Genomic DNA, 17,732 nt, shown 5'->3' with positions numbered 1-17,732 from the left:
CCCGGTGTGTTGGCGGTCTCCTGGAATGAGGACGGGATCGGGGGGGGGGGGGGATCTATTCTGAGAGACAACCGTCATCCTGAGTCACCGGTCTCATCGCACAGACTGCACCGTCATTCCAAGCCTGTTCCTATCCACCATCTGCTTCCACCCCTCACCCCTGGAACACTCGTCCCGGGACAGGACTGGGCTGCCATTTGCCTCTATTATACACAGGTGGGAGAATTCTAAAGAATTGCACCTCTGTCTGGCCACACCTCCTTCTCTGCGTACCGTAGCTGGGCAGGTCTCAATCTCTCATGTTCATTGGTCACTTAGAGGGGGACTGACACTGAAAAACTTCTGACCGCCTGGCTTCAGCGTTTCCTGAGTCACTGACCTGGAACCTCGGATTGCGAGTTACGCGGTTAGCGAACGTTTCGCAATACGATCGCTGTATTTTGAAAAATCCTAACTCGGTTTGCGACTGAATCGCAGGATTCGGGCCAAAGCAGTGTGCAGTACCGCGTTCGGCCTGCTGTGGGGGGGGGGGGGGGCCAGAGCCAAACGGTGACGGTTGGTTCAGAAAGACTCGGAAATACTACGTTCCTGAGCCTTTCCAAGGTTTGCTGTCCTCTGGCCTTTCCGAGGCTCTCCGGCGCCTCTCTGGCCGCATGCGGTATTGCATGACATTGAAGTCAATACGGAACAAATTATTTTCGTTTCCATTGACTTCTATGGGGAAACTCGCTTTGATATGCGAGTGCTTTGGATTACAAGCATTCTCCTGGAACGGATTATACTGTATAATGTATCAGAAAAGTCAGAGCGAAGCCTGAATCTATTTGTCGAGCCGCGGTGAGTGAGGCATGATGGGACTTGTAGTTCTGCAACAGCTGGAGGGCCGCGGGTTGGACACGAGCACCTGTTACAGCCTCTCACCTTGTGGCTTTCTGCAAAATGACAGCCTGAGTGATCACTAGGTGGGGGGGGGGGGGGCGGGACTTAGGCAATGCTTCCTTCTGCCTGCAGAAAAATGATGACATCATCTCAGCCTAGGCAAAGCCACTGGACTGGAACTCAGAAGTGCAAAGTGGAGATTTTCTGTCGTTGGCTGCAGGCCAGATTTAAAATCTGCTTAAGTACAGTGTGTGGCTTTTAGCAAATCCTCTGTACCGGACCGGCCTAAGTGTCCCTCTCTGGCATTTGGACCCGTCACCTTGCCCCTGGCACTGCCCACATCCCGGCTGACTCACCTGCTATAAATGAAGGGTGGTCGGGTTACTGTGGATTAGATAAATCCTACCGCTCACCCCCCAATCCACAGGGGGACACATACCAGTTACCACATATAGCGCCCCCTGCTGAGGGTACAGGAGATCTGTTTGTTTTCCCTGTCAAAACATTGTGACACTTCTGGAAATATTATTGGCCGCAGACATCCGTCTATATATAACCAGATACTTTTCCCAAGGGGGGGGGGGGGGGGTCGGGTGACTGTGATGATATCGGACAGCAGAGCATGCAAGCAATGTCACAGGTCAGGAAAAGCTGTGGTGAGTGCGATACTGCCTCTGGAGAGAAAATCTGGGCAAATTTATTATAAATAAAACCCTAAAAAATCCCATTTACATAAGTATCACAGGCTCCTCCCCTGTACATAAGTATCACAGACTCCTCCCCTGTACATAAGTATCACAGACTCCTCCCATGTACCTAAGCATCACAAGCTCCTCCCATGTACACAAGTATCACAGACTCCTCCCATGTACACAAGTATCACAGACTCCTCCCATGTACACAAGTATCACAGACTCCTCCCATGTACACAAGTATCACAGACTCCTCCCATGTACACAAGTATCACAGACTCCTCCCATGTACATAAGCATCACAAGCTCCTCCCATGTACACAAGTATCACAGACTGCTCCCATGTACACAAGTATCACAGACTCCTCCCATGTACATAAGCATCACAAGCTCCTCCCATGTACACAAGTATCACAGACTGCTCCCATGTACACAAGCATCACAGGCTCCTCCCATGTACACAAGCATCACAAGCTCCTCCCATGTACATAAGTATCACAGGCTCCTCCCATGTACATATGTATCACAGGCTCCTCCCATGTACATATGTATCACAGGCTCCTCCCATGTACATATGTATCACAGGCTCCTCCCATGTACATATGTATCACAGGCTCCTCCCATGTACATATGTATCACAGGCTCCTCCCATGTACATATGTATCACAGGCTCCTCCCATGTACATATGTATCACAGGCTCCTCCTATGTACATATGTATCACAGGCTCCTCCCATGTACATAAGTATCACAGGCACCTCCCATGTACATAAGCATCACAGGCTCCACCCATGTACATAAGCATCACAGGCTCCACCCATGTACATAAGCATCACAGGCTCCTCCCATGTATATAATTATTACACGCTCCTCCCATGTACAGAAGTATCATGATACTTATGTACATGGGAGGAGCCTGTGATACCTGTGTACATGGGAGGAGTCTGTGATACCTGTGTACATGGGAGGAGCCTGTGATACCTGTGTACATGGGAGGAGCCTGTGGTACTTGTGTACATGGGAGGAGCCTGTGATACTTGTGTACATGGGAGGAGCCTGTGATACTTGTGTACATGGGAGGAGTCTGTGATACCTGTGTACATGGGAGGAGTCTGTGATACCTGTGTACATGGGAGGAGTCTGTGATACCTGTGTACATGGGAGGAGCCTGTGATACTTGTGTACATGGGAGGAGCCTGTGATACTTGTGTACATGGGAGGAGCCTGTGATACCCGTGTACATGGGAGGAGCCTGTGATACTTGTGTACATGGGAGGAGCCTGTGATACTTGTGTACATGGGAGGAGCCTGTGATACCTGTGTACATGGGAGGAGCCTGTGATACCTGTGTACATGGGAGGAGCCTGTGATACCTGTGTACATGGGAGGAGCCTGTGATACCTATGTACATGGGAGGAGCCTGTGATACTTATGTACATGGGAGGAAAGACTATGCCGGATGTCCTCCAGCCAGGAAATGAGGCAGGTTCTGATTTGCTGCAGCTTCTAATGCATATTGTGAGAAGCTCACAGTGTGCAGTGAAATCAGAGTAAGCCAGGAGACCGAAAAGAAGCTTTAATGTGCTTTTAGCGTGCCCCCCTCCCCCAGGCAGGAATAGTTTGTACTTTGCGATCTCTGAATTGCTCAGTCATTGTCAGTGCGTCTATTTTTACTGTACAGATCTGGACGGCGTCCACCCCCCCCCCCCCCCCGAAGTGTCAGAACTGCAGCCAATTCTAGAGCGTTCTGTCTATGGGGGGGGGGGGGGGGGCGCTCTGTATATAAAGAGATTCCCAGCACGGTCTGTGCCCACATCCTCCCAGCAGCCATGGATATTACAATTCACCACCCCTGGATGAGGCGCCCGCTCCTCCCCGGACGTATCCTGGGCCAGAGGTTCGGAGAAGGAATCCTGGAGTCGGATCTCTTCTCCCAGATGCCCCTGGCCATGAATCCGTATTACATGCGTGTACCCAGCATCCCCCAGCCCGAGACCGGACTCTCCGAGGTATGATTGGATGGGAAAGATCGCAAGGGGAGGAGTTATAGAGCAGTGAATCTGACATTCACCAAACATTCAATGCAGGTGGGAGTGGGCCAGATTCAGGTAGAAGTGCGGCGGCGTAACGTATCGTAGATACGTTACACCGCCGCAAGTTTTAATCGCAAGTGCCTGATTCACAAAGCACTTGCGATGAAAACTACGCCGGCGGCCTCCGGCGTAAGCCCGCGTAAATTCAAAGGGGCGTGTGCCATTTAAATTAGGCGCGCTCCCGCGCCGGACCTACTGCGCATGCTCCCTTTTGAATTACCCGCCGTGCTTTGCGCGACATCATTTTTTCGAACGGCGACGCGCGTAGCGTAATTCCGTATTCCCGGACGGCTTACGCAAACGACGTTAATTTTTAAATTTCGACGCGGGAACGACGGCCATACTTTATACAGCACATACGTGTGCTGTGTAAAGTTAGGGCACCCAAAACGACGACTAACTTTGCGACGGGAAACTAGACTAGCGGCGACGTAGCGAACGCGAAAATCCGTCGTGGATCGCCGTAACTCCTAATTTGCATATCCGACGCTGGTTTACGACGCAAACTCCCCCCAGCGGCGGCCGCGGTATTGCATCCTAAGATCCGACAGTGTAAAACAATTACACCTGGCGGATCTTAGGGCTATCTACTGTATGCGTAACTGATTCTATGAATCGGTCGCATAGATACTCTGAGAGATACGACGGCGTATCTCCACTGTGAATCTGGGCCAGTGTTCTTAAAGGATTCACCACCAGTGAATGATCGGTGAAAGTCATGTTCCCCGTTTTATTAATATCACGGTTCTGATTGTACAACGCCACTGCCATTGGGAGCATTATATAGAAGTTATGCAATATGGGAGCCAATGAGATCATTTAATCACACTCAAAGATTCTGATTGGACAGGGGGAATGGTCTAGTGTAAAAGGGGTTCCGTGGGGGAGGGCATTAATATAATATAGGGCAGGGTTTGACAAATTTGCATGGAATCTAGGAGCCAGCTAAAAAAGTTAGGAGCCAGAAAACGCGCCCCGTCCCGACGAGCTTGCGCGCAGAAGCGAACACATACGCGAGCAGCGCCCGCATATGTAAACGGTGTTCAAACGCAATTTTGAAGCGTGACATGTTGGGTATGAATTTACTCGGCGTAACATTATCTTTCATAATATTAAAAAAAATGGGGATAACTTTACTGTTGTCTTATTTTTTAATTAAAAAAAGTGTAATTTTCTCCCAAAAAAGTGCGCTTGTAAGACCGCTGCGCAAATACGGCATGACAGAAAATATTGCGACGATCGCCATTTTATTCTCTAGGGTGTTAGGATAAAAAATATATATAATGTTTGGGGGTTCTAATTAGAGGGAAGAAGATGGCAGTGAAAATAGTGAAAAATGACATTAGAATTGCTGTTTAACTTGTAATACCAACGGCCACCACCAGATGGCACCAGCTCACCTTCCAAGCCAAGTCGCCAGGACACTATTTCTAGTCGCCATGGCGACCTGGCGCCCGGGATTTGTCGATCCCTGAATAGGGCGTGGTCAAGTTTGAGGGTGAGGGATAGAAAACTTGTCTATTTTATTTTACATCTGTGTCCCCATTGGGGAGATTTCTTCCTGCCCATAGCCACAGCAGGAAGTGAGAGGAAATCCCTCCAAAAGTGAGGGAATCTCCATTTGTTCCCAGAACTGGTGTGCCCATTGGGGAGATTTCCCTTCATTTCCTGTCCCATGGCCACAACAGGAAGTGAGAGGTAATCCCTGTTTGTTCCCAAAACTGGTGTCCCCATTGGGGAGATTTCCTCTTAATTTCCTGTCCCATGGCCACAACAGGAAGTGAGAGGGAATCCCTGGTTGTCGCCAGAACTAGTGTCCCCATTGGAAGATTTACCCTCTATTCCTGTTCTGGTAACCAATCAAATTTTGGGATTTTCTTTCACCAGAAGCACATTTGTGAGGTTAGGCACCAGGTATTATTGCTGGTTTTCAGATACTTGCCTGGGGTTATTGCTGGCACAGACACTTGCTGGGGGTTATTGCTGTCACAGACACTTGCTGGGGGTTATTGTTGGCCCAGACACTTGCTGGGGGTTATTGCTGGCACAAACACTTGCTAGGGGTTATTGCTGGTCCAGACACCTGCTGGGGGTTATTGCTGGCCCAGACACTTGCTGGGGGGTTATCGCTGGTCCAGACACTTGCTGGGGGGTTATTGCTGGCCCAGACGCTTGCTGGGGGGTTATCGCTGGCACAGACGCTTGCTGGGGGGTTATCGCTGGTCCAGACACTTGCTGGGGGGTTATTGCTGGCCCAGACACTTGCTGGGGGGTTATCGCTGGCCCAGACGCTTGCTGGGGGTTTATTGCTGGTCCAGACACTTGCTGGGGGGTTATTGCTGGCCCAGACACTTGCTGGGGGGTTATTGCTGGCACAGACACTTGCTGGGGGGTTATTGCTGGTCCAGACACCTGCTGGGGGTTATTGCTGGCCCAGACGCTTGCTGGGGGTTATCGCTGGCACAGACGCTTGCTGGGGGGTTATCGCTGGTCCAGACACTTGCTGGGGGGTTATTGCTGGCCCAGACACTTGCTGGGGGGTTATCGCTGGCCCAGACGCTTGCTGGGGGTTTATTGCTGGTCCAGACACTTGCTGGGGGGTTATTGCTGGCCCAGACACTTGCTGGGGGGTTATTGCTGGCCCAGACACCTGCTGGGGGGTTATTGCTGGCACAGACACTTGCTGGGGGGTTATTGCTGGTTCAGACACTTGCTGGGGGTTATTGCTGGCCCAGACACTTGCTAGGGGTTATTGCTGGCACAGACACTTGCTGGGGGGTTATTGCTGGCCCAGACACCAGCTGGGGGGTTATTGCAGGCCCAGACACTTGCTAGGGGTTATTGCTGGCACAGACACTTGCTGGGGGTTATTGCTGTCACAGACACTTGCTGGGGGTTATTGTTGGCCCAGACACTTGCTGGGGGTTATTGCTGGCACAAACACTTGCTAGGGGTTATTGCTGGTCCAGACACTTGCTGGGGGTTATTGCTGGCACAAACACTTGCTAGGGGTTATTGCTGGTCCAGACACTTGCTGGGGGGTTATTGCTGGCACAGACACTTGCTGGGGGGTTATTGCTGGTCCAGACACCTGCTGGGGGTTATTGCTGGCCCAGACGCTTGCTGGGGGTTATCGCTGGCACAGACGCTTGCTGGGGGGTTATCGCTGGTCCAGACACTTGCTGGGGGGTTATTGCTGGCCCAGACGCTTGCTGGGGGTTTATTGCTGGTCCAGACACTTGCTGGGGGGTTATTGCTGGCCCAGACACTTGCTGGGGGGTTATTGCTGGCCCAGACACCTGCTGGGGGGTTATTGCTGGCACAGACACTTGCTGGGGGGTTATTGCTGGTTCAGACACTTGCTGGGGGTTATTGCTGGCCCAGACACTTGCTAGGGGTTATTGCTGGCACAGACACTTGCTGGGGGGTTATTGCTGGCCCAGACACCAGCTGGGGGGTTATTGCAGGCCCAGACGCTTGCTGGGGTTATTGCTGGTCCAGACACTTGCTGGGGGGTAATTGCTGGCTCAGACACTTGCTGGGGGGTTATTGCTGGCACAGACACTTGCTAGGGGTTATTGCAGGCCCAGACACTTGCTGGGGGTTATTGCAGGCTCAGACACTTGCTGGGGGGTTATTGTTGGCACAGACACTTGCTGGGGTTATTGCTGGCCCAGACACTTGCTATGGGTTATTGCTGGTCCAGACACTTGCTGGGGGGTTATTGCTGGCCCAGACACCTGCTGGGGGGTTATTGCTGGCACAGACACTTGCTGGGGGGTTATTGCTGGTTCAGACACTTGCTGGGGGTTATTGCTGGCCCAGACACTTGCTAGGGGTTATTGCTGGCACAGACACTTGCTGGGGGGTTATTGCTGGCCCAGACACCAGCTGGGGGGTTATTGCAGGCCCAGACACTTGCTAGGGGTTATTGCTGGCACAGACACTTGCTGGGGGTTATTGCTGTCACAGACACTTGCTGGGGGTTATTGTTGGCCCAGACACTTGCTGGGGGTTATTGCTGGCACAAACACTTGCTAGGGGTTATTGCTGGTCCAGACACTTGCTGGGGGTTATTGCTGGCACAAACACTTGCTAGGGGTTATTGCTGGTCCAGACACTTGCTGGGGGGTTATTGCTGGCACAGACACTTGCTGGGGGGTTATTGCTGGTCCAGACACCTGCTGGGGGTTATTGCTGGCCCAGACGCTTGCTGGGGGTTATCGCTGGCACAGACGCTTGCTGGGGGGTTATCGCTGGTCCAGACACTTGCTGGGGGGTTATTGCTGGCCCAGACGCTTGCTGGGGGTTTATTGCTGGTCCAGACACTTGCTGGGGGGTTATTGCTGGCCCAGACACTTGCTGGGGGGTTATTGCTGGCCCAGACACCTGCTGGGGGGGTTATTGCTGGCACAGACACTTGCTGGGGGGTTATTGCTGGTTCAGACACTTGCTGGGGGTTATTGCTGGCCCAGACACTTGCTAGGGGTTATTGCTGGCACAGACACTTGCTGGGGGGTTATTGCTGGCCCAGACACCAGCTGGGGGGTTATTGCAGGCCCAGACGCTTGCTGGGGTTATTGCTGGTCCAGACACTTGCTGGGGGGTAATTGCTGGCTCAGACACTTGCTGGGGGGTTATTGCTGGCACAGACACTTGCTAGGGGTTATTGCAGGCCCAGACACTTGCTGGGGGTTATTGCAGGCTCAGACACTTGCTGGGGGGTTATTGTTGGCACAGACACTTGCTGGGGTTATTGCTGGCCCAGACACTTGCTATGGGTTATTGCTGGCCCAGACACTTGCTGGGGGTTATTGCTGGCCCAGACACTTGCTAGTGTTCTTTGTCTCCACCTAGGTGAAGCTGGACAAAGACCAGTTCTCTGTACTGCTGGATGTCAAGCATTTCTCCCCCGAAGAGCTGACGGTCAAAGTTGTTGGAGACTATGTGGAGGTGCACGCCAAGCACGAGGAGCGACCGGTAACTGCAATATTTTTTTTTACAACACTCATAGGACCTCTCATTGGCTAAAAAGTTTTGGCTTGGCCAAACTCCCCCTTAGTCTAGCTCTGCTCCTTGTGCACACTGACAAACGTTAACATCAGAGCAGGTCACTCAGATGTGACCCCGCCCCTGAGGGGCTTAGTCCCCTAGACTCCTCCTATGACCAAGGCTGCGTGGCAGGCAAAACATGTTAGAGGTGGGGTTACATCACTGACATGTTTTGCCCGCTTTACTCCTATGACTAAGCAAAATTTGTAACCCCATGTTTTCCTGAGGGGGACTCCTATAACTAAACCTGTATAGCGGGCGCCATCACCGACACATTTTGCCTGCTATACAGGCTTAGTCATAGGAGTAAAGGTTATTAAACCGGTCAAGCAGGCAAAACATGTGAGGGATGAAATGCCACCACTGTCACATTTCGCCTGCTATACGGGCTTGGTGATAGGAGTCTGGTGGACTAAGCCTCTCAGGTGGGGTTACCCCTGGTGGTAGCTCCACCACTGACATGTTTCGCCTGGTAAAGGGGCTTAGTCATAAGAGTCTAAGGGACCAAGCCCATATAGCGGGTGAAACATGTCAGTGATGTAACGCCACCACTGACATGTTTTCACTACTTTATGGGTTTAGTCATAGGCGTCTGGGGAACTAAGCTCCTCAGGGGTGGGGTTACATCTAGTGGTAGCTCCATTACTGACATGTTTCGCCTGCTATAGGGGCTTAGTCATAGAGGTCTAAGGGACCAAGCCCATATAGCGGGTGAAACATGTCAGTGATGTAACACCACCACCACCACACGTTTTGCCTGCTTTATGGGTTTAGTCATAGGCGTCTGGGGAACTAAGCTCTTCAGGGGTGGGAGTTGCATCTGGTGGTAGCTCCACCACCAACACGTTTCACCTGCTATAAGGGCCAAGTCATAGGACTTCTATGACTAAGCTTGTATATCGGGCGCAACTTGCCAATGATGTAACTCCAACACTGACATGTTTCACCTGCTACATGGGCTTAGTCAGGGGTGGAGTTACATCCAGTGGTAACTCAAATGAAACGTGTTGCCTGTTATATGGGCTTATTCATAGAAGTCTAGGGCACTAAGCCCATATAGCTGGTGAAATATGTCAGTGATATAACGCCACTACAAACACGTTTTACCAGCGTTACAGGCTTAGTCATAGGAGTCTGGGGGACTAAGCCCCTCAGGGGTGGGGTTACATCTGGTGGTAGCCCCACCATTTACACCTGCTATAGGGGCTTAGTCGTAGGAGTCAAGGAGACTAAGCCCATATAGCGAGCAAACATGATGCAACTCCACCATGTTACACTGCTATACGAGCTTAGTCATAGGACTAAGCCTTCAGGGGCGGGGTTTCATCTGCGTTGCTTAGTTTAGCTCTGCAGTAGGTGTATTCTACAGGTCCCCCAGGGAGCTAGGTTTGAAACTCTGCAGAGGAGCCGGTATCCTATCAGGCACAAACAATTTTCTGTATTTTCCAGGATGAACACGGCTTCATCTCCCGCGAGTTCCATCGCCGATACAAGTTCCCCGCCACGGTGAATCCGGCCTCCATCACTTCGGCACTGGCCGCCGACGGACTGCTCTCCATCCAAGCGCCGGTCGTAGAAGCGGCCAAGACTGAAGAGAGGAGCATTCCAATCGCAAGGCAGGAGAAGTGAGGAACCAGGCGCCGATCGCACCGGCTGTGCCCCTCGTCCGCCATTTTTGCCAAAGGGCCTCCTAAAACTGCCGGGGAAGGATCGTAAATCCTACTACGTCTGCGGAGGCCTCATTTAACCCACTAGCATGAAATTTCCTTAAAGAGTACCTGTCAGTACAGCTGTGACTTGGTACTGATAAGGTGTGGACGCTGGCATGGTCCGATGCTAGTTCCAGGGCAGTGCACACCTCTATAGCCTTGGCTGCACCAGGTAACAGTAGTTCTGACAGGTTCTCTTTAATTCATGGTTTCTCCTTCTATCTTAAAGCAGAACTCTACTTTTTCAGGTTTAAAGCTATATTTTGCGGAGAAAGAGCAATAGAGGGGCTGCAATGCTTACTTTGCCTGGAGAAAATGGTGCTCCTGGCTCCCTACAGTGCTGGAGCATGTGACCAGAAGCAAAGGCCTTTCATCTCTTATGAAGCGGAGGCTTATATGGTTTAGATAGACTGTTCCTCCTTGTCAGCAGAGGTCACATGACCAAAAACCTAGACTCTGGTCACATAAACCAAAAAAACCTAGCCTCTGGTCCCATGACCCAAAAGCCTAGCCTCTGGTCCCATGACCCAAAAGCCTAGCCTCTGGTCCCATGACCCAAAAGCCTAGCCTCTGGTCCCATGACCCAAAAGCCTAGCCTCTGGTCCCATGACCCAAAAGCCTAGCCTCTGGTCCCATGACCCAAAAGCCTAGCCTCTGGTCCCATGACCCAAAAGCCTAGCCTCTGGTCCCATGACCCAAAAGCCTAGCCTCTGGTCCCATGACCCAAAAGCCTAGCCTCTGGTCACATGAATAAAAAACCTAGGCTTCAGTCACATGACCCATAAACCAAGCCTCTGGTCACATGACCCATAAACCAAGCCTCTGGTCACATGACCCATAAACCTAGGCTTCGGTCACATGACCCATAAACCTAGGCTTCGGTCACATGAATTAAAACCTAGCCTCTGATCACGTGAACCAAAAACCCTAGCCTTTGGTTACATGACCAAAAGCCTAGCCTCTGGTCACATGTCCAAAAACCTAGGCTTCAGTCAACCAAGCCTCTGGTCACATGTCCAAAAACCTAGGCTTCAGTCAACCAAGCCTCTGGTCACATGTCCAAAAACCTAGGCTTCAGTCAACCAAGCCTCTGGTCACATGACCAAAAGCCTAGCCTTCGGACATATGACCATAAAAACCTTGCCTCCAGTCACATGACCATAAAAACCTAAGCTTCGGTCACATGACCAGCTCAGAAGAGAGCTAGGCGCAGCATTTTCTCCAGGATAGGGAAACATTTCAGCTCTCATATAAAGTTTAGAATTTAATTCCTTGGCTTGTACAGGTCCTACAATATTTACTACTTTGTTCCCCCCTCCCCCGCAGCTTCTATCTTTGTTTATTCGTACATATTTTACCATTTACTGCCATGAACCTGGGATATGACTTCACTTGGAAGGGCTCTGATCTTTCTGCTGTATCCAGAGAACGGATATGTGTCCTATCCCAGAACACTGGATGCTTCACTTGCCTCCCTTTCCTGCCAATATCACTTTCTTTTTAAATGCAGACCAGTCCAACAAGTTCATTAGCATTTAATAGAAGAAGCCCACTGGGAAAAAAGAAAAGTGCAATTGGCCGTTTAACTTCCCAATGTTTGCTAAAAATGATATTCCATATTGGTTATAAAAAGAAAAAAAAAATCAATAAATCACTAAAATGGCTAAAGCAAGAAACGGGAAGCTAGACAGACATGGCTGAGAAGCACAGGAGAGGAGGAAGCTGAAGGGAAAAGTAACAGAAGTGTCTAAAGAGTGCAAACCTACGTCGTCACCTGGAGCTGAGAAAACATTTATTTTCCTTGTGGAAAGCAAAACTTTTATGGTTTGTGTTCCAACATGTGAGGATAACGAGGTCGCTTTCTGAAAAGGGACCCCCCCGATTGGCTGCCGATATAAAGAATCTGAATGTGTGAAAAAAAAAAACCTAATACTTCTGTAATGGAAACCAACTGGGAGAGTTAATAAAAGTCATTTTCATGTTCAGTTTGCTTTTTTTATAGTGAGACGCACACACAGTGCATTATGGGATGGATGCAGGGATGTCTTAATGAGAGGGCACTGCCCAGGGGCCCCAGCTGCATGGGGGGCCCCTGCACTTTCCACAAAGCAGCTTGCCCTTGAGCCCACGCTGCCCTGAAATTGGGGGCCCCATGGTGGCACTGAGAGTGATAGATACACAGGGGAGGCACTCTGCCTCCTACCTACTTGATGTCTGTTTACCTGCACTGTCCTCATTGTAGGGGCCCCAGACCATTACTGTTGCCCAGGGGCCCATGATGCTATTAAGACAGCCCTGGATGGATGTGGGAAGTTCGGCTATGGTATTTTTTTGGGGGGGGGCGGCTTACAATGTGCAAACGTTGGGTTCGGAAACGCACAAAAAACGGAATTCAAAAAAGGCTCCAACGCCACTTTTCCGGCGGCAGTACCTTAACCACTTAACCCCCGGACCATATTGCTGGTCAAAGACCAGAGCACTTTTTGCGATTCGGCACTGCGTCGCTTTAACTGACAATTGCGCGGTCGTGGCTCCCAAACAAAATTGACGTCCTTTTTTCCCCACAAATAGAGCTTTCTTTTGGTGGTATTTGATCTCCTCTGCGTTTTTTAGTTTTTGAGATATAAACAAAAATAGAGCGACAATTTTGAAAAAAAAATGCAATATTTTTTACTTTGTGCTGTAATGAATATCCCAATTTGTTTTTAAATATTTTTTTCCCAGTTTAGGCCGATACGTACATATTTTTGTTTAAAAAAATAAATAAATAAAAAAAAAAATCGCAATAAGCGTATATTAATTGGTTTGCGCAAAAGTTATAGCGCCTACAAAATAGGGGATAGTTTTATGATTTTTTTTTGTCAGGACTGCGATATTGCGGCGGACTTATCGGACACTTTTGACACCATTTTGTGACCATTCACATTTATACAGCGATCAGTGCTATAAAAATTCACCGATTACTGTATAAATGTGACTGGCAGAAAAGGGGTTAACACTAGGGGGTGAGGAAGGGGTTAAATGTATTTCCCTGGGTGTGTTCTAACTGTGTGAGGGGAGGGGACTGACTGGGGGAGGTGACCGATGCTGTGTCCCTATGTACAAGGGACACAGCATCTGTCTCCTCTCTCCCTGACAGGACGTGGAGCTCTGTGTTTACACCCCAACATTACACACACACACACACACAGATCCACAGATCGCGGCGCGCGGGGAATGCACATAAAAGGACGTCCACCCGGCAGTTGAGAGCCGCGCTGTGGACGTCTTTCGTCTATAGCGCGGCTCTCAAGTGGTTAAACAGGAAGTAAAGCCTGGCGTTTTTTTGTTTTTTTTTAACCTGCAAAGCAAAGGCATAATGTGCTAGTATGCATCGTATGACTATTGCTAGGCCCACATTGTCACATGAAGGGGGGGAGGTGTTGGCATTAAAGCCCCCCGCCCTCCCTCCTCCTCTCCGCGGCCAACATGGCTGATTTCAGCACTGGATGCAGAGAAGCAAGGAGCTGCGATTTTAAACACTGGCAAGGTCCTTATCGGTGACCCGGCCACCTCTGACATGCATGGGAAAGGGGATTGCGTCTCTTTAACCACTTGCCGACCAGCCGCCGGCATAATACAGCGGCGGCTCGGCACGATCCCGTGAGCCGTCATAGCTGTAGGTCATTCCCTTTTAACCACTTAAGGACCCCTTCACGCCGATATACGTCCGCAGAATGGCAGAGTGGGGGGGGTCGCACCGCCGGCGGAAAATTGGTCTGGGCAGGAAGGGGGTTTAAGTGCCCGGTAATGAAGTGGTTAAACGTATAGAAAAGGGGGAGAGATTTGAACGCGACACAGAAAAGTTCTATTCCTTTTTTTTTTATTCTCCGGTAATAAATCGCACATGAAACCAGCAAACATACAGGGAGGCTCAATAAAAACCGGCCACAATGTATTACAAAATACATAAAAAAACATTGCCAGCTATCTTTTTTTTTTCTTTTATTAAAATGCACTAAAATCTAATTCTATTATTTGGTGTGCCCCCCCCCCTCCGGACACAAAATAAGGAAAGGCGAAGTTACTAATGGTATGTGTGATGAGACCATTAGGGCCACATAACTATTATAACCCGTCTATGCGAGGAACAGGTAATCCCTATACTGGTGGCCCATCAATACCGGCCCGCGGGCAGTTGGCGTTGGCATGAAGTGCGTGCCAATAAGACACAAGCCCTTCCATAGCTTATCTCTTCACCTCTTATCTATGAATTAGGGCCAGATCCATAAATTCTGGTTTGGAACTAAATGCAGGAGCCAGCCAATCAGAACGCAGCTGACTGTAGACAGCATATTACAAAAGGAAAATGCAACCCCCCCCCCCGATGAAGTGGTATGAGGACCACCTTGTCCCGGGCCCATTTTCTTTACATTACCCCCCCCCCCCCCCCCCCCCCCCCCCCCCCCCCCGCACACACCATCTGCAGGATCAGACTCCAGACAGATACAGAATATAAAAACATGGCAATAAATACAATACTCAGCGGAGGGCCCGACTGCGGCACCACACAGCCCATGGCGGGTTACTGGCGCTCGTACATCTCTTTCAAGATCTTCATGCTCTGGGTGTAGCGCTGCTGATTCTGGTAAGAGGCGTCTTTCCACCTGAAATACAAAACATTCATCTAAAAGAGGGACTCCGAGAACACCCTGCTGGGGTCCTCTATGTCTGCTCTCCCCAGGACTCTGCATTCACTATATATGCTCTCCCCAGCACCCTGCATTCACTATATCTGCTCTCCCCAGGACCCTGCATTCACTATATCTGCTCTCCCCAGGACCCTGCATTCACTATATCGGTCTCCCCAGGACCCTGCATTCACTATATCTGGCCTCCCCAGGACTCTGCATTCACTATATCTGGCCTCCCCAGGACTCTGCATTCACTATATCTGGCCTCCCCAGGACTCTGCATTCACTATATCTGGCCTCCCCAGGACTCTGCATTCACTATATCTGGTCTCCCCAGGACCCTGCATTCACTATATCTGGCCTCCCCAGGACTCTGCATTCACTATATCTGGTCTCCCCAGGACTCTGCATTCACTATATCTGCTCTCCCCAGGACTCTGCATTCACTATATCTGCTCTCCCCAGGAGCCTGCATTCACTATATCTGGCCTCCCCAGGACTCTGCATTCACTATATCTGGCCTCCCCAGGACTCTGCATTCACTATATCTGGTCTCCCCAGGACTCTGCATTCACTATATCTGGTCTCCCCAGGAGCCTGCATTCACTATATCTGCTCTCCCCAGGACCCTGCATTCACTATATCTGGTCTCCCCAGGACCCTGCATTCACTATATCTGGTCTCCCCAGGACCCTGCATTCACTATATCTGGTCTCCCCAGGACCCTGCATTCACTATATCTGGTCTCCCCAGTACCCTGCATTCACTATATCTGCTCTCCCCAGGAGCCTGCATTCACTATATCTGCTCTCCCCAGGAGCCTGCATTCACTATATCTGGTCTCCCCAGGACTCTGCATTCACTATATCTGCTCTCCCCAGGACCCTGCATTCACTATATCTGGTCCCCCCAGGAGCCTGCATTCACTATATCTGGTCTCCCCAGGAGGCTGCATTCACTATATCTGCTTCCCCCAGCACCCTGCATTCACTATATCTGCTCTCCCCAGCACCCTGCATTCACTATATCTGCTCTCCCCAGGAGCCTGCATTCACCATATCTGCTCTCCCACAGAACATGGAAATGCAATTATTTTAGTAAATATAAACTGCTAAATACCTTTTCTCATCAGCAGTATATAGCAGTCTTGTGACTTCTATCTGTGTCTGGTTGAACCTTGTAGGAGGAGTTTTCATTCTCTCACAATTGTCCTATGATGGTGATGGAGAACCTTGGTACCCCCAGATGTTTTGGAACTACATTTCCCATGATGCTCAACTACACTGCAGAGAGTACATTAGCATCATGGGAAATGTAGTTCCAAAACATCTGGGGGTACCAAGGTTCGCCATCACTGTCCTATGAGAATGCAGGACCCCTGACTCTGTCTGGACAGTTCCCGATTGGCCCTGTGCTGATCACATGCACCCTCCTGAGAAAAAAAAAACCTCTCTAGCAATACACACCAAACTGAGCATGTGCAGCCTGTTCCCTGGCTTTGTAAATGTCAGAAAATATATTGGAGTCAGTTGAGGATCAGAGAAGACAGGATCAAACAGCCTTTTTTCTCACCTTTGCCGGACCTTCTTCCATCGCTCCATGTTCCGACAGATCAGGGTGGTCATGCTCGGTGTCTGCTCTGCTGGCTGACAGAAAAAGTGTGGAGGGATGAATGATTTTAAGAAATGCAAATATTCTCCAGCATGCTTTGCAGCTAGTCACCAACTGAACCTAACCACTCAGGTTAAATACCCCCCCCCCCCCCCGCCAAAACTACCAATACCTGGTTTAACCCCTTGCAGACCAGCCTCAGTAGTTATACCGCGTCAGGTTGGCTCGGCTACTCAAATCGCCATAGGTGTACGTCAGGGCTCCTGCATGGTGCTCTGTGGGCGGGTGTGCTTCCATTGGCCAGCAGGGGGAGCCAATCAACGGGTCTGGCGGACTCTATGTTCCCCATACACCCGCGATCGTTCCCCCGCAGTGACAGAACAGGGATTTTTTATTTGTTCTTTAAAATACAAAAATCTTATAGATATTTGATACTATTGTATCTTATTCTGCACCTTAAAAGTCCCAATCAATCTCCTCATACCTATAGAATATACGAGTTTAACTTTTTGAATTGAATTACTGAAATAAATTAACTTCTTGATGATGTTCAAATGTTTCAACCACTTAAGACCCGGACCAATATGCTGCTAAATGCCCAAAGGCGTTTTTTACAATTCGGCACTGCGTCGCTTTAACAGACAATTGCGCGACGTGGCTCCCAAACAAAATTGGCGTCTTTTTTCCCCCACAAACAGAGCTTTCTTTTGGTGGTATTTGATCACCTCTGCGGTTTTTATTTTTTGCGCTATAAACAAAAATAGAGCGACAATTTTGAAAAAAATGCAATATTTTTTACTTTTTGCTGTAATAAATATCCCCCAAAAACATATATAAAAACATTTTTTTTCCTCAGTTTAGGCCGATACGTATTCTTCTACCTATTTTTGGTAAAAAAAAAAAATCGCAATAAGCGTTTATCGATTGGTTTGCGCAAAATGTATAGCGTTTACAAAATAGGGGATAGTTTTATTGCATTTTTATTAAATTTTTTTTTTTTACTACTATTGGCGGCGATCAGCGT

At 49.7% G+C, this 17,732-nt stretch overlaps 2 protein-coding genes across 2 annotated transcripts in view; one reads left to right on the top strand and one right to left on the bottom strand.

Annotated features, from left to right (window-relative positions):
• The first annotated feature begins 3,399 nt into the window (after positions 1 to 3,399).
• On the top strand, positions 3,400 to 12,409 carry HSPB6 (heat shock protein family B (small) member 6). Its single transcript, XM_040327104.1, has 3 exons — positions 3,400 to 3,579; positions 8,521 to 8,643; positions 10,165 to 12,409. The coding sequence occupies exons 1-3, from the start codon at positions 3,400 to 3,402 to the stop codon at positions 10,342 to 10,344; spliced, it is 483 nt and encodes a 160-aa protein (XP_040183038.1). The 3' UTR covers positions 10,345 to 12,409.
• A 2,460-nt stretch (positions 12,410 to 14,869) lies between these two features.
• Positions 14,870 to 17,732, bottom strand: part of LIN37 (lin-37 DREAM MuvB core complex component) — a 20,322-nt gene continuing 17,459 nt past the window's right edge. Inside the window, exons 9-10 of the mRNA XM_040327103.1 lie at positions 16,670 to 16,743; positions 14,870 to 15,070 (exon numbers count right to left, since the gene is read on the bottom strand). Coding sequence (XP_040183037.1) covers positions 14,989 to 15,070; positions 16,670 to 16,743 — 156 coding nt within the window. The 3' untranslated portion in view covers positions 14,870 to 14,988. The remainder of the gene's footprint in view (positions 15,071 to 16,669; positions 16,744 to 17,732) is intronic.

This window comes from Rana temporaria, chromosome 10 (assembly GCF_905171775.1).
Source record: "Rana temporaria chromosome 10, aRanTem1.1, whole genome shotgun sequence".
Lineage (NCBI taxonomy): Eukaryota > Metazoa > Chordata > Amphibia > Anura > Ranidae > Rana > Rana temporaria.
Note: the sequence above shows the minus strand (reverse complement) of the source record. Positions and strands in the feature narration are given on the sequence as shown.

What these genes read in the sequence shown, in the direction of transcription:
- HSPB6 (XM_040327104.1), top strand. Translation starts at nt 3,400, where the DNA reads ATGGATATTACAATTCACCACCCCTGGATGAGGCGCCCGCTCCTCCCC. An exon ending in CCGAGACCGGACTCTCCGAG is followed by an intron (nt 3,580 to 8,520) that starts GTATGATTGGAT and finishes GTCTCCACCTAG; the next exon opens with GTGAAGCTGGACAAAGACCA. An exon ending in CCAAGCACGAGGAGCGACCG is followed by an intron (nt 8,644 to 10,164) that starts GTAACTGCAATA and finishes TGTATTTTCCAG; the next exon opens with GATGAACACGGCTTCATCTC.